At 46.0% G+C, this 15,188-nt stretch overlaps 1 protein-coding gene across 5 annotated transcripts in view; it reads right to left on the reverse strand.

Moving 5' to 3' along the window:
* Nucleotides 1-2,430: 2,430 nt before the first annotated feature.
* The window catches only part of ANGEL1 (angel homolog 1), a 109,596-nt gene continuing 96,838 nt past the window's right edge, over nt 2,431-15,188 (reverse strand). For 3 of the 5 annotated variants that reach the window (XM_030948644.1, XM_030948645.1, XM_030948643.1), the window contains 9 exons: nt 10,723-11,322; nt 9,981-10,207; nt 9,341-9,410; nt 8,516-8,949; nt 7,706-7,832; nt 6,751-6,861; nt 5,512-5,581; nt 4,942-5,099; nt 2,431-4,121 (listed from right to left, as the gene is read on the reverse strand). In XM_030948644.1, the coding sequence (XP_030804504.1) occupies nt 3,952-4,121; nt 4,942-5,099; nt 5,512-5,581; nt 6,751-6,861; nt 7,706-7,832; nt 8,516-8,949; nt 9,341-9,410; nt 9,981-10,207; nt 10,723-11,089 (1,734 nt within the window). In that variant the 5' untranslated portion in view covers nt 11,090-11,322 and the 3' untranslated portion in view covers nt 2,431-3,951. Of the gene's footprint in view, nt 4,122-4,941; nt 5,100-5,511; nt 5,582-6,750; nt 6,862-7,705; nt 7,833-8,515; nt 8,950-9,340; nt 9,411-9,980; nt 10,208-10,722; nt 11,323-13,387; nt 13,472-13,587; nt 13,812-15,188 lie in introns of those variants that run through there. The other 2 variants (XM_030948642.1, XM_030948641.1) reach the window with 2 other exon arrangements.

Below are 15,188 nucleotides of genomic sequence, written 5' to 3' on the forward strand. Positions count from 1 at the left end.
AACAGCTGCTGGAGAGATAGCTCATAAGAAAAAGGCATGGAGAAAGAAGACCTCAAACAGCAGCCAAGTTTCATTTATTATGAACAGGAAAAAAGCTAGAGCAATTATATTGTTTACCACTCCTCCCATCCCATGTAATTGGGAAAACTGATTATGAAGGGCAACCTCCTGAAGCAATGAACTTAAAACTGAGAAAATGAAGGAAGTCCAACTTCTATCTAAATAGAATAACTAAATACAGCCTAGCAGCTGTGGCAAATTAAACTGTTTTTTAGTAAAGATACTTAGGCAAATACTTGATTGTCGCAACAGCTGCATGCTCCTGCAGCTTAGGAGGCTGCTAAGAGGGAACACACTGCCAGCAGTCTCTGGCATCACTTCCCCTAAGCACCAGTCTCCCTGAACTCTACATCACTACTAAGGTCATGTAGCTGGTAATTACCTCTGTGACACCTTCCCTTTCTGAGCATTGCAGATACTGCTGTTCTACTTTGATAACCATTTACAGATCCCTCTGTAATTCATCAGAAGGTTGTGTTAATGAAAACTCATCATGCATTTAGGTCCAGAAACAATTTTAAGAGCTACATCTGGAATCTCAGTTCTGCATCCCATTACAATGCTCATTACCACAGGCTCTGATTGTGTGTGTGGGTGCTATCCTTAAAGCATAACAAAACACATTATTTTTCTCCCAACAGCTATATGCTGCTTGCAATTTTACAGTTAGGAACTTTCTACCAACCCCACCTCCAAACCTCTCCTATAATCCCACACAGTCAAGAGGTACTCACAGGTTTCCAGATCCATTTGATATTAACTCCAAATTGCTCTAGAACACAGGGGTTTTTATTTTCCTGAAACAGACTACCTCCGTAAGAGTCCATACCAGAGCTCCTGTGACAGCAGTCAAAATAAACACAAAGATCAAGTTTTCAACTCTGCCTTTGTGTCTCTATACAATCACTAGCCATGGTCCTGCATTTCTGCCATAGTTACAGCTATGAGTACCCAACAAAACATGAGTAAGCCAGGGCTTTGAGAGCTGCAAGTCACCCTGGGAACACTATAACCTCTGGAAAGAAGAATAAGGGGACTTGTAGGCATTGTCCTGGGGTTTCTCTGCACATGACTCAATATCCAGCATTCAAAAACTTAACAATTCCAAGTGCATACCACATTATTTCATGCATGGAAAGGGAAAGCATTAGTTTGGCCTGTGCAACATTACATTTTCCAGCAAAATATAGCAGGAACCTTAAAAGCTCCCTGAGATGCTTCCATGCAATTTGCCCACAAGTCAAGGTTTTGGTTTATATAAAATGGAAAGAGCACTTGTGATACTGGAACACAGGTCCTCCACCTGAGTTGTATCACAGGACTGGCAGGGTGCTTCAGGCAGTGCAGGGGCAACCAGTTCATCTGGTGCGCACCTTATGGGTCTCAAGAGAGCTGGAGCTGAGTCTGGCTCTCTTATGGGCAGCTCTCATACACATACACACACACACCCCCCACACACACCTCCTCACCAACTGACCTCAAGATTCAGCCAGCAATTACAATAGCAGCAGATAGCTAAAGTTCTAAGTGCCAACACTATGTGTCACAAATTTTTTTGTGGTGCTTTTGGTTGGTTGCTGTTAAACCTTTAGTGTCTTCTAAGGTCCTCTTACAATGTTAACAGCAGGAGGGAGTCATGTGCAACCAGGCTGCCTTCTGGCAAACTTTTTGAGCCAGATAGAAAGCAAAGCTCTCAGCTCACCCTTTCCTTCCCTCCCTTTATAAATACAACTGCTTACAAAATCAGAGTAAGAGTACTTGCAGAAATCATTCAAACCAGGAGATAAACATAGTCATATAAATGCACACCTCTGCATCCATCCCTCCCCATGTACCAGTGCCATGCCAGATCTATTACCTAAGGGCAAAATTATTCATACCCCCCCAAGACTGCTGTTCACTTACAAAAACTCACAAATGATAGCAAAAGCCATCCACACATCACCAGATAAATACCACACCATCTGGCAGGGCAAGAGGGGAATATGTAGTCATTACATGTTCACAAGGGCACAGAACATAACTCCCTACCCCCACACACACCTTGTTTTTGTAGTTTACAGAAGTGAGCTGTAAAAGATCAGCAGTATTCCTTTCTTAGGGAGGATGGTAAGGGTTCCTAATCTTGCAGGGCTGGGGGGAGGTACAGGATGGAGGGAGCAAGACGAGCCCAATGCCAAAGAAGCCACCTCTGGGATTTAGGGATGTCTTGGGAGATTAAATTAGGCTCATTTCTTCCCTCTCTTCAACCCTCATTACTTTGTGTAGCCAATATACCCTCTTTCACCTGGTAGCCAGCAAAACCTTGTTGAGCAAGTCTTCAGAGGTTCAGCAGCCAGAAATACAAGGTGCCACAGTTACTTTGTGGTATTTTCTTAGATTAGCAGTATTTTATTTTTCAATAAAGAAAGTAACATTTAAAATATCAAAGTCCCTCAATATAGAGCATGAAGAATAAACAATGTTTCAAGTCTCCTGTACCTTCCTGTAAAAACCTGAGGTGGGACCGGATTTCCTGCCTTGTTTGTGAACAGAAGATTGATAATGTTTCTGCTAATATTGGTTTCTGCCAAGACTGGTTTTATCTCTTAAGGAAAAACTGAGCACCAAATGTCAGGTTGAACTGGGGAATTTACTCTAGGAACAGGTACAGCTCAACTGCTTTTGTACTGGACAAAAAGCAGAACACCAAAGATACACTGGGATCCAAGTGACTGCAGTCTGGCTCCAAGTGACACAGCCCTCCCCGTCATCCCAACACATGTCAAGAGTCAGGAGTTGATCCTAAGAGTTCTATCTACACCTAAACATGGCCTGGTGCAGAAGAAGGATGCAGCATGGACTTCAGTCTGGCGCAGGAGATGCATACTACAGGTTGGCTATCGACCCCTGGCAGGCTGAATGCAATAGGAAGTGCACAAAGAACAGGGCAAGTGACAAGATCAGCTATTCCATCTGATGGCTCTGCTGACTCTCACATGTCTTCCATCTTCATCTCTCTTTTGGGACAACCAGAGTTATAGCCTTCTGGGGTTATCATGCCTTACAGGGTAATTTTTTCCACAGAATATTCACTGGGAAGGTCCTAAATATTTTTACTAAAAATGACAAATTAGGTACCATTCTGAGACTGCTAGAAAGGAAGGAAGCCTTCCCCAAGCCTTCTAGGCTTTTGCTGCAGTTCTAGAGCTGCTGTGAGTGGCTCTGTAGAACCCCTGGTTCCATTTCTGGCAATCCCATCCCCTGGTCCATTAGTCACAGCAAGCAGTTTCTTGTAGAAACTGTTACACCACACAAACCCTTCTGTCAGCAAGTCAGCCCTTACAGATTATTAAGTAAAAGACATTTCTAAGCAGTAGCAGATCCAATCTGAAAGGCAACACAACAACTAGCCCTGAAAGTACTGAACTATTACTGAGAAATTAAAAGAAATAAAAGAACTTGTTTTGGTGTGAAAGAGTATTGACATATACATTCCATGCTCCTTGGTAGCAATTAAACTAACCAAAAGCAGATAGCATTGCCCCTCTCTTTTCCAGCTCCTTGAAAATCTTACACAGGGACAAATAACCATGGGTGTTATGTTGGTTTCTGCAGCACAAAAACACCTGCTAACCAAGGCAGTGGAACAAGGATCTCTTAAAGAGATGCTAATGGCTGAATACACCTGGCAGCCCACTGGGAACACAGCTCAGGTTTGCAGAGATGCAGAACACACCAATGCAAAAAGTGCTCCAACTCTCCCATCCCTGCATTTAGTGAGGGTGTGAGGGGAGAAAAGGATTTTTAGGATATGAAAAGGAAAAGGGTTTTCTTGCAAGCAGGTTGTGCAATCCAGAGTCTCAACTGCTGTATTCAGAACAACTTTTCTTTAGGGAAAGGTAACTAACACTAACTCTCTCTAAGGCTGGAGATCTCCAACCCAAAGCTAGCCAGCAGGCAGAGATGATCAGATGAACAAAAAGAATTTGGTAAGCCATTTGCCATCAAGAGGACATCTTCAGAGAGAAGAGAAAGACGGCCAAGCAGCTTCAGGGCTCCATCCTTGTACAGCCTGCGACCTGACAAAGAAAATGGAAAGAAATATCAACCAGAGACTGGCACCACAGATTAACTCTACACAATCACAGAGGGATGCTTGTCAATCCTCTCCTGTTCTTTCCCTGATAAATGAAGACTGCCTGCACAAACACTACATGCACCTTTGAGCCTAGGTGTGAAAGCAGGGAGCACCCTACAATACTGCTGTTCATGGTTTCATATATTTGCAGGCATAGGAAGCAAGAATACACTAAATTCACCAGGTAGCTGCTTACATGAGAAGTTCCTTTCTTGAACTGGGGCCTAGCAATAGCTTCAGATTCTCCCCTGAGGAGGAATTAATCTCTTCATTCCTAACAGGTTCCCCAAACTTGATTCTGACATGACCCAAATCAGCTCCAAGAGAGTTCCTGGATGCATTTACATGCAGTCATTCATCAACAGAACTCCTGTTTCAGGCAGCAGAAAGAAGGGGCCACTGTAAAAGAACCAGAGTCACCTCCTTCCAAGAACAGCAAGCATGTGGTCTCAGACTGACCAGAAGTCCAAGCCTTGAACTCAGGACCCAGCACTGCCTGTTATCAGGAGCACAAGTAAGATATTTATACAGAAGAAAAGAATCTATTCTGTTCTAGCTTCCTCAAAAGTCTACATTTTTTTCACAGCAAAGATAAACAGTCTCTTCTCTCGGTACATGAGCAAATGTTACTTCCATCTTGTGTATTATTTCAAAGACAGATCCTGTAGATCCACCAGCTTAATGAAATGCACTGCCCATCTGGCCTGTCTCACAGTCCTCTTCCAATGTCACAGGGATAAGCCCTGCACTGCCACACTCACCCGCCTCGTTCTCCACAGGCTCTGCTGAGTAGAAAATGTAATCAACAGTGGCTCCAAGCCCCATGGGCATTGTTGTGACCTCTGGGCGTCCCCTCTGTGGCAAGAAGTGACTGTAGACAGAGGTCAGGTTGAGGCCATGCTGGATAACACCTGAACACCTGCACACAAACAGTCACTGTTTACCAAGAAAGGAAAGAGAATTATGCCTTTTTGGTACTGCAGTCACAGCTGAATGTTCCCTTGCTGATGCAACTGTCTGAACTACTTTATGAGCACAAAAAATCTTTCAGAACTATTCGCTCCATTTACACCAAAGCAAGACAGACTCTGAATTTCCTTTGTCTTTAATATCCAGTCCTGTATATGCCTATGCCCTTCATTCTCAATCTCACCAACACTGACAGAACAGCATCCCGCTGCTGGGACAATCCTGGGTGGACCTAGCTCTTCCAGATAGCCCTCCTTACTCTCTTTCACTCTCACATTTACTTCAGTCTTTCCTTCAGCCAGATTTTCAGGAAAACAAGGTTGAGTTTGAAGACTGTGGCCATTGAAGGTGCACCAAGTTACCTTGGGATGAATGGCTGAGGATCAGGGTCTTTCACCATGGCAGTAGGCTTGGGCCAGTGTGCAGGGCGATCTGCAAAGGAGCAAAGAGATTCCAGCCAGACCTACACAGATCCCAGAACAGGCTGCTCATCCCAAGTCTGAGAAGCTTCTCCTGAAACCAAATGAATCTTTTTGCCCAAGAAGAGCAGATAGCTTCCAGTCATGAATATCGTAAAAGAAAATATCCAAAGGAAACACAAGCTGTAAGAGTAACAGGAACATTCCTAGTGCAGATCAGTGCAAACAATTGAGAATTCATATTCTGTCCTGATGAGGACATGTCCTTAGAGCATTCAGTATTACCAAAGTCCAAGGTATTTCAACATTTGCTCTCAAAAGAAAGTTTGCTTGTCTTAGCCTACAGCTTACTCAAAGGGTGTCTAGAAAGGCAGAACAGAAATGGAGAAAGCAGAACCAGCCATGCCACAAGGCCCAGAGGTGCAGGAATGTCTACTGGCTACCAGTGTCCAGAGACACCTACACTGGGACCATTGTGTATCATTACAGTCTTCAGGTTGTTCTCCGTCCCCAAAGTCTTGAAGCAGAAAAAAGAAATATACATATCTGTTTCAGCTTAAAAGAAGTTTAGAAGAAAGAGCTTCAATAAGCTGAATATCAGTGCATCTCAAGGAACATAGTCAGCGTGAGGGAGGAAAGTGTACTTCTCTGAGCTCTCAAGGAATCTAATCACAGTCACAGAAGGCACCCTTCTGCCTTTCCCTTTCCTCACCAGGCATTACCTCCACCTCATGTTTTCCTTGAAATCATAGAATCATACAGTTATAGAATGGCCTGGGTTGGAAGAGGCCTTAAAGATCATCCAGTTCCATCCCTCAATCCCATGGGCAAGGATGTCACCCACTATATCAGGCTGCCCAGGGCCCCATACAACCTGGCCTTGAACATTTTCCAGGGATGTGGCATCCACAACTTCTCAGGGCAACCTGGCCCAATGCCTTACTACCCTCTATGTAAAGAATTTTAGGAAGTTTAAAACCATTCCACTTGTCCCATCACTATATGCTTGTGTAAATAGTCACTTTCCCTCATTTTTTATAAGCCCACTTTAAGTACTGGAAGGCCACAATGAGGCCTCAGTGGCGCTTTCTCTTCTCCAGTCCAAACTCTCTCAGTCTGTCCTCAGAAGAGAGGCTCCACTGAGCTAGGAAACTGACAAGTTGCAAAGTCTTCCCTTAATACCTGGTTTAGCATCTGTCACACCTTCCAGGAGGACCAGCTGTGGCGGTCGTTCACAGGCGGCATCGCAAAAGCGAAACTGCAGCAGGAAGTCCCGGCTGTATTCACGTCTCCCTGCAGAGAAAAGCACAAATTAAAAGAAGAAAGTAACTGCAGCAAAGTCACACGTCCAGGGAACACCTACCTATATTTTAGACCTTTGGGCCTCTTAGAGCTCTTTAGTTTGAGAGAGGCTTTTGTGCCCAAGCACTCTGATACCATGAGACTAGAAATCACCTGATAACCTACATGTAGAACAGATGTGTAAAAGTAGAAGAACAGAGCACAGCTATTCCTATCCCTCAGATGCAACAGTCATTGTCAGCACAAAGTAAGAATGTCCTCTCTGAGACACCAAAAGTTCAAGGGACTTTCAAGCAGATCAGTTAGTATGCAACTCCAGGAAATGTCTGCTGAGAAAAACATTCCTGGAGATCAGGCTGAATACAAGTTCTACATTCAAAATTTTAACAAAAGCTATTTTGTGTGGGCTCCATTTTTTTAATCGTCTCTATGGATGAAAAGAACAGACATGATTGTAACTGGATCTTAGGAATGATTTCTTTACAGTGGTTTGTAAATACTATCCAAAACCACACCCCAAACACCCAGAGATTAAAGCAATGCCTGCTGAACATAGTTTACAACTGCACAAAAGTGTAAGTCTGGGAATATGAAAGAGACACATTGAGCAAGTGTTACTGGTAGAGGAACATTCTGCTCCTGACTAGAGAAAGAAAATGGCAGAAATCCAATAGGTTCTGGAAAAAAATGTATTTAACTCATATACAAAGCAGAAGCAGAGAATCTTTGTCAAGTTCTTCATGCAGCACATGCCCAAGCTACTCAGAGAGACAGCAAGGCCCACAAACTGCCCATCCTGAGCAAACTCATATTGTCAGTGAATACTGGAGCTCACCAGGTTTCTTTGGCTGGCACAGGGTGACATACTGGCATTTGTCTGTTACACCCAGTGAGCTTGGCCACAGTGGGGCCAGCAGCTTCCGTGAATACAATTGCTGGGAAAAGTCTTCCTGACCAGACACCTGCAAGAAGGCCAGGAAAGGAGAGCAACCATCAGTGACAGAGAGCAGATGTGCAAGCTATAGACAATGCACATATATTGTACATGTATCTCCTGCTTGCCAGGAGCAAGACAGGAGAATGCCCTTTTAGAAAGGCGCGAGCTAAGATATTCAAAGTATGGTAAAGGTATAGTAAACCTTCAGCTCTAGGAGACAGATACAATTAGCTAAAAGTCACCTGACAAGATACTTTACAGGTATCTTATTGAAGTGATGATTTAGCTTGAATGACAACCATATATTTGATCACAGACACACAGTAAGACACCACAAGAGACCCACTTCAAACTTTTTTAGAACAAACGTCCACAAAAAATTCAGTAAGTCTTGGTGGAGTTGCATTTCCCTACACTTCCAGTCACACAGGCACAAAAATTCCATAGGAAAGGAAAAAAAAGACTTGATATTAAGCGATCTATTATCACAAGTGTGCCCCAAGAGAAACCAGAAGAGCAGTGATGGGAACAACATGCGTGCACTTGTCCGCTTCTTTCCCCTGCAGTGCTGGAGACATTGGGGAAGACTGCTGAATAACTTAATTCAGTAGTAAGACTATTTCCTCACAAGAGGAAGAATGCAGCCATGCATTTCTCTAGCAGCAGACAATAAAGAGCTATCCAATCCCAATTCTGGCTGGCAACTACCTTCCAGGCTGGCATCCCATGGTAGGAAAGTTCACCATTCCGTATGAATTTGTAGAGTGGAGAATCAGGTACAGAGTTCAGGTCTCCACACAAGATGACAGGATAGTAGCTGCCTTCAGTAGTTCTTGCAATTTTGTCAATCTCTGCTAGCAGCAATGCCACCTGGGCCAGTTTGATATCTCCTCGACGGGGATTGAACAACACATGAGTGTTGGCCACACAGAAAGGACTGACTGCCTTCAGACCTAGACCTTCTGGGAGCACAGGCTGCAGCAGCAGCACCAAGCCCACATTATCCCGGTTGAGGATGTCCAGGCCAGGCCGGAAGTATTCTATGGGGCTGAGACTGATCAGCTGGAACCTGCTGCGCTTATAGCACACTGCACATCCATCCGTCTTCGTCCCAGTTCTCCGTTTATAGAAGCAAGCAAAGCCTGAAAAGAAACATCACCTATTAAAAGGTTTATCCAGTCACTACCTCAGGCCCAGCAAGTCTGCATAGAAAAGGTTCCTACTACATTTGGGTACAGCAATATATCCAATTCTTTTCAATAACCACCCTTTATTATTAATTATTTGGGGTATTTTCTCTCTCCTTGTCCTTCTAGGGCCCTCTGTTTTGTTACTCTGATCTTTCAACTCAGAGACATCAATTGCAAAAGAAAGGATAAGGGTCTGGGCAGATAGTTCAGAAGTAGGGCCAGCAGCCACCTGGCAAATAGGAAGAGGTCTCTTGAAACTGAGTGCTTTGAAGATGTTAAGCAGGAAGCACTGCTCGGCCAGTCCCATGAGCTGGATGTACAGACCCACAAAAGCAGGACATACCCATCTCCTTGAATGTTGGTTCCAGTTGCTCCCAGTAATGGTTCTCTTGCACCTCCTGGAGACACAGAACCTGGAAGGAAGGCAGAGACCTCACTTGATCCACAAGTATTTGCTAGTTACCTTGTTTTGGGGAAGGAAGAAAGTGGAAAAGTGCATTCACATGCCAACCCTCCAAACAGAAATGTCATCACCGCAACTCTGTCCCGTACTTTCCAGATGAAAAGCACTAACTTTCTGGGTCACAGTAGCATATCATTCAGTTTTCCAGTGATGAGATAAAAGATCCTTCATCCCACAAAGAGGACTCAAAGAATAGAGAAATTCATGGAGTCCTCTTCCATGCAGGCTTCCCCACCTGCACTGCCTTAGAAGACTGGTCCTTCTTCCTCTACTTCTGCTGTTTATAAAAGTTAAGCCCTGCTATCAAAGTATGACTAGTTTCTACAATTGAAGCAAGACAGACACCAAAAACACGGTCTGTGAAGGTCCACAAACACTCTCAGACCAATCGGTGTCCAGTTATCAAGCAGGCAGTATCTTCCCAGGACTTGCCCCCATCTTTTTCTCTTAATACTGTTAGATCAAACAAGGAATTCAAATTCTGGCGACACTGATGTAGAGAGGGCTTAGTCATACTTACGTCAGGATCCCAATGCTGGATCTCTTGCAAAAGGTTTGGAAGGCGGTAGTTCCAGTTCAGGATGTCTGGATGACAGTGCACATAGAGATCAAGGCCCTGCTCCACCAGGTCCTGGGCAAGGATGTTGTAAGACATGACTCGAAATTCAAAGAGGGGAGTGTTTTTTGAGACCTGCTCTAAGACACAGGGCTGGACAGAAAGATCCTCCCAGTCTCTCCATAAGATCTCTATATGCAAGAGACAAAAAACAAAGTTACAGCTGCACTGGGAACCTTGCTGATACTTTGGTTCCCCTGGGACCCAGAGAACAGCCATTCTCACACCCTAAGCTAGGGCACTCTAGCCTCTGAGCAAACCCACGCCCACTCTGGTTTTCAGGTGCTCTTTCTGGATATCTTTGGATAGTTGTCTGTAGGGATGGCATAACACATGACCAGAGTCAAGCATACTGAAACACCAGACTCACTTTTCAGTAATTCCTAGAGTAAAAAGCCAGCATTTGAGAACAGTAAGGAACATATATTGATATTCAGACCAGACAGTCTCACAGCACAGAAACCACTAGGTGTGACCAGCCCCTCCTCAGCAAAAACTCACTTTACAGTTTTCACTAGCAGATCCTGTCAACTCTGCAAGGGGCAATCAATGTCTTGCTGACAGCAAGCCCAAACACAATAACCTGACCACATTCACTACAAATGTCAATCCCAAACTAAACAGTAGATTCGGAGCCATCACTGACCATGGTAGGGCACCTCTGTTGAGACAGGATAAAATGGCACCGCATCCTGAATAGGCTGGGCTGGGAGCACTGGTGGTACTGCCTCTGCATCACATGCTAAACTCCAGGCCAGCACAGCTGGGTCATCATTCAGCACCTCCACGTTGATACCAGCACAGCCAGCTGTCTGGTGATCTGTCTGTGGCACCATAGCTGCCCAAGGGGCACTGCCTGCTACAGTCACTGTTTCCTCTGATGGTAATCTGGCCAGTTCAGCCACTGCATGATCTTGCAGTTCTGAAGAAGCCAAGGCATTTAGCTCCAAGTGCTGCTGATCAGCACACTGGGTGACTTCCGGAGACGTATTCAGGTCACTGAGGCTGGTCATCAATAGCTCTGAACCTTCTAACCAGTCACTAGTGAGTGTAACTGATACTTTCCTCACTGTTGGAACACTCTCACTGGCTGGCAGATTGTCTGCTCCTTCCTCCAGCCACCGCTGGAGAAGGGCTTCTTGCTCTTCTGGAACCAATCTTCCTCTGGTTGCAGCAAAGACACCTTCTATCTGGGTGGACGGGCTCTTCGCCAGAAGCACATTCTTTCGATAGGTAAAGAAAGCATCTGTCATTTAAAAACAAAATCAAAATCAAACAGCCAGAAATGCTTTCTTACTCATTATTTTCTTATTCCAACGCATTTGCTGTAACTGCGTAATACAATCATTCAGTATAGTAACCCAAACAAATTACTTCTCTGAGGGAAAACAGTTACAGTTTAAATAACTTCCCCTGCCTCCTCCAGAATGCAAAGCCACAGTCCAAATCCAGTTATATTAGTGCAAGTCACTGAAACTGCACACAATAGCAATGGCTTTATCAAACCTAGAGAATGCAATTCTAACTCATGCAGCAGCACTGCAATAAGCGCCACCTGCAATAATCCGTGGTTCTCTGGGCTTTATATGGGTCCAATCCGGCCAGCTCGAACCCAAGCCCAACACGGACTTGCATAGACGAAAGGACAAAAGACAGAGACGCGCTCTTCCCCACGTGGGTGCAGGTATCCTGTTTATTGGCTTGAGACAGGACACTTCTGCAGCAACCACCCAAGTAGAAAACAGGCTGCAGCCTCCTCGCAGGGCACTTTTATACTCTAGGGAAGGGGACGGGGAAAGAGGACCATAGCCAATGGGATGCCACTGGGGAGGGGCCACCCCTGGGACAGACCATGGAAACAAGGGGTATGGAAAGGGATGCAACATTTTTCCCATCACCAGTGCAACGATAACTAACTAAACTATTTAGTGCAATACAACACAACACAGAGAGTCAGCCATGCTGAAAGGCCTTGTGGAAATACCAGCTCTCAGCAACATATGTAAAGGCAGTCTCTAAAAGTTAGTTGATCTGGTGCATGGGCTAAGAAGCCATGGTCTTGTAGATCATCATTTGGAGCAAGTTTCTTTCCAGGGACTGAGCAAGAAATAGCAGTCAGCTAAGAGAGTAAAATACATCACAAGAATGCATTGTAGAAGAAAAACCATTCTGTTACTAAGAGATGAAAAATGAAGATACATAGGGACCAACATATGCCTCTTTATAGAGAGTATATGCACAGAAGAAATCCTGGTAAGACTTACAGATCACCTGATGACTGACATGTGGCAAAAAAATAAAACCACTTTAAACTGTTTTTAACGTAACACTGAATACACTAATATTTGTGCGGTAAAGTAGAAAAAGACAGAGATTCTTTTCACTCTCTATACAAGAGATGGCATTTACGCTTCACTATTAATTCTGCACAGACACTCATCCCTACTGTTAACTAGCAATTACTGTTGATTACAAACCACTTTTTTCTCTTCATCCTTGTCAGCCAGAGCAGTAACATAGAGGAGTCAGCAACATTCATGTATAGTTTTACTATATCTTTTGTGTCAAAGTTTTCTGTATGTGTCAGAAATTGAGCTTTAAGAACCATACTCCTCTCTGTCAGTTTGTAATTAAGTTCATTAATGTCAGAAACACCAACACACCAAGGTAATGTTTCCACATGCCCCTGGCCAGGCACGATGAGCGCCTGCAAGAGCCTGTTAATACACAATAGGAGCTGAATTTGAGAGGAGTCAGCTCGCTGCTCACTACGAAAAAAGACCGTGTGCCAGTCCAGTAGTTGCTACAGGCCCAGGGACAGGTTCAGGCTGGAAGGTGGCTTTACATGAGCTCAGTAATCAGGGACTGTGAAGTAGCAGCAGGATCTAGGGAAACCAAGTGAAATAGCAATGCACACGAAACGTAAGTCCATCCACGAAATCACCCGCAGGTCCCTGGGGGATCACAGATCTCCGAGCTGCCCATCTCCAAGTATCTCCCCAAGCCTGTAGAGCAGGTTGACAGCAGGAGCTGGAGCCCCTGCGCAAAGCGCACTCTGCCTCTGCAGCACAACAGCCAGCAGCTGTTCCCTCCAAACACGCACCTCCCCGCGCTGCCCGGGCCCAGCAGCCCCACGCCCCACCTGCCAAGGGCCGGGGCCTTGGGAGTTTCCGGGCATCCGCGCCGACCCCGGCCGTCGGGCCGCACCCCCCTCAGGCCGGGGTGGGGGACGGCGAGGGACATCCCCGCCCCTCCGGGCCACCCCCGGCAGCTCCCCAGCCCCCGCCGCCGCCCGGCCGGGGCCGGGTTACCTCGGAGGGCCTGGAGGAGCCGCGCCGCCGGTAGCAGCACGTAGCAGAGCACGGTGCCGATCATTCCGCCCGGCCCGGCCTCCACCGCCCCCAGCCCGGCCCCCACCGCCCCCAGCCCGGCCCCGCCGCCGCACCGGCCCCGCCTCAGCTACGGCCTCACGGCGCGGGCTTGCCGGCGCCCGGCGTGCCCCGGCACTCACCGCGTCGGGCCGCGGGGCTCGCAGCCGGTTCGGGCCTGGCCCTCCCCGAGCGCCGCTCCAGGGCCGCCCGCTCCCGGGAGGCCGCGGCCGGTGGTGGGACGGCCCCGGCCGGGGTGGGGCCCTGCCTGCCTGCCCCGTTGTAGGGCAGGAGCGCAGCCTGCGGAGGGGCCCGGCCGCCGTGCTGTGACTGAGGGGTCAGAAGCTGTGACCCTGGGCTTGAGTGAAGGTTGCTTTATGGCTCCGCCACCCTGAAACTTGTGGTTTCAAACAAAAATTTTCACCCCCTGTTCTCCAGAAATACAAACAGAAAAATTTCCATGATTTTTTGTCCCCTGGAAAGCCCTTTGCTCCAGATGTTGCACAGGCTTTTCGAACAGCACTGATAATTGCTAAGGTTTTGCAAAGCACAACCTCTAAGCGGCAGTGGCGATGGGGTGGGGGAGACAGCAGAACAGGAGTGTGCCCTCACTCCGTGCTGCTGAGAGGTCATCGGAGGTTGGCAAAATCAGTCCTCACCTGGCTATGAGTACTCTGGCGTTTGCAAGTTGTGATCCATCACATGCTGAAACCAGACAGTTGTATATGAAAAGCGAAGTCCTGGTTGAAGTCCAGAATTTCAATGTTCGGTTCACTCCACAATCACATGTTTTTAACATCTGAAAGCAAACAGATTGAGCTGAGCACACTACAGCTTTTTTACACCAAATACACATTTCTAACTTGTAATCTCAGTAGCGTTCTTCCAAACTGAGTATCTGCAAGATTCATATTATCCCTGCCTTTTGCACTGATGAGTGCTGCCAAACTGTCCCCTTCATGGTGACCAGCTGCCATCTCATGGGTCATAATTAAATTAAACACTTGCTGATGTGCAGTAAATCCTACTGTGGAAAGCCAGTGTCCACAAAAGAGACAGAGGAATCTTGCAACTTTTTTTGAGTAAAGGGATAGAGTCCACTAGGCCATACTCTCATAGGGTCTCTCTCAAATTTTTGGAGGACACAGCCTGCTTCTCTCCTAAACTCCTGGCTGCAGGCTGCCCTCTTCCTTTCCCCATTAGCTAAGGCACTAGGAAGGTACAGACTTCCCGAACCACCTACTACACATTGCCCTAAAGTTTAGAAGCTCAAATTACTGGATTCTTTAAAAAATGCAGCTTAATATTCATGAAGACACTAAGGCTCATTTCTAAGACATTAACACCCATTTCTTGTAAAATCCCCACAGCCATTCTTCCAGAACTTGATTGGTTCTCTCAGCTGGAGTTGTTTGTGAAGACATTAATACCCATTTCTCCCATTAGTAATTAGCACAATGAGTGTCCACAGCTAGGATCTGAGATGATGTAAAGTATATAAATAATAATCCTACCACTCTTTTTCAAATCCCCATTTACAGAACACCACAGACCATCAAAGCAGGCACTTGTCTCAAATCCCACAGATGTCCCTGGCAAAGCACTGGACTGTGGTCTCCCATCTCCTGTTGCGGTAACCAATCCATCATTGGTTTCTAGTCAGAGAATGGAGGGTGCTCTCCAGAGGAAGGATCTGCAACATTAGGAGCTCATGACTGGGTCATTTAAAACCAGCCTGTTCCTT

Source organism: Camarhynchus parvulus, chromosome 5 (genome assembly GCF_901933205.1).
Source record: "Camarhynchus parvulus chromosome 5, STF_HiC, whole genome shotgun sequence".
Taxonomy (NCBI): Eukaryota; Metazoa; Chordata; class Aves; order Passeriformes; family Thraupidae; genus Camarhynchus; species Camarhynchus parvulus.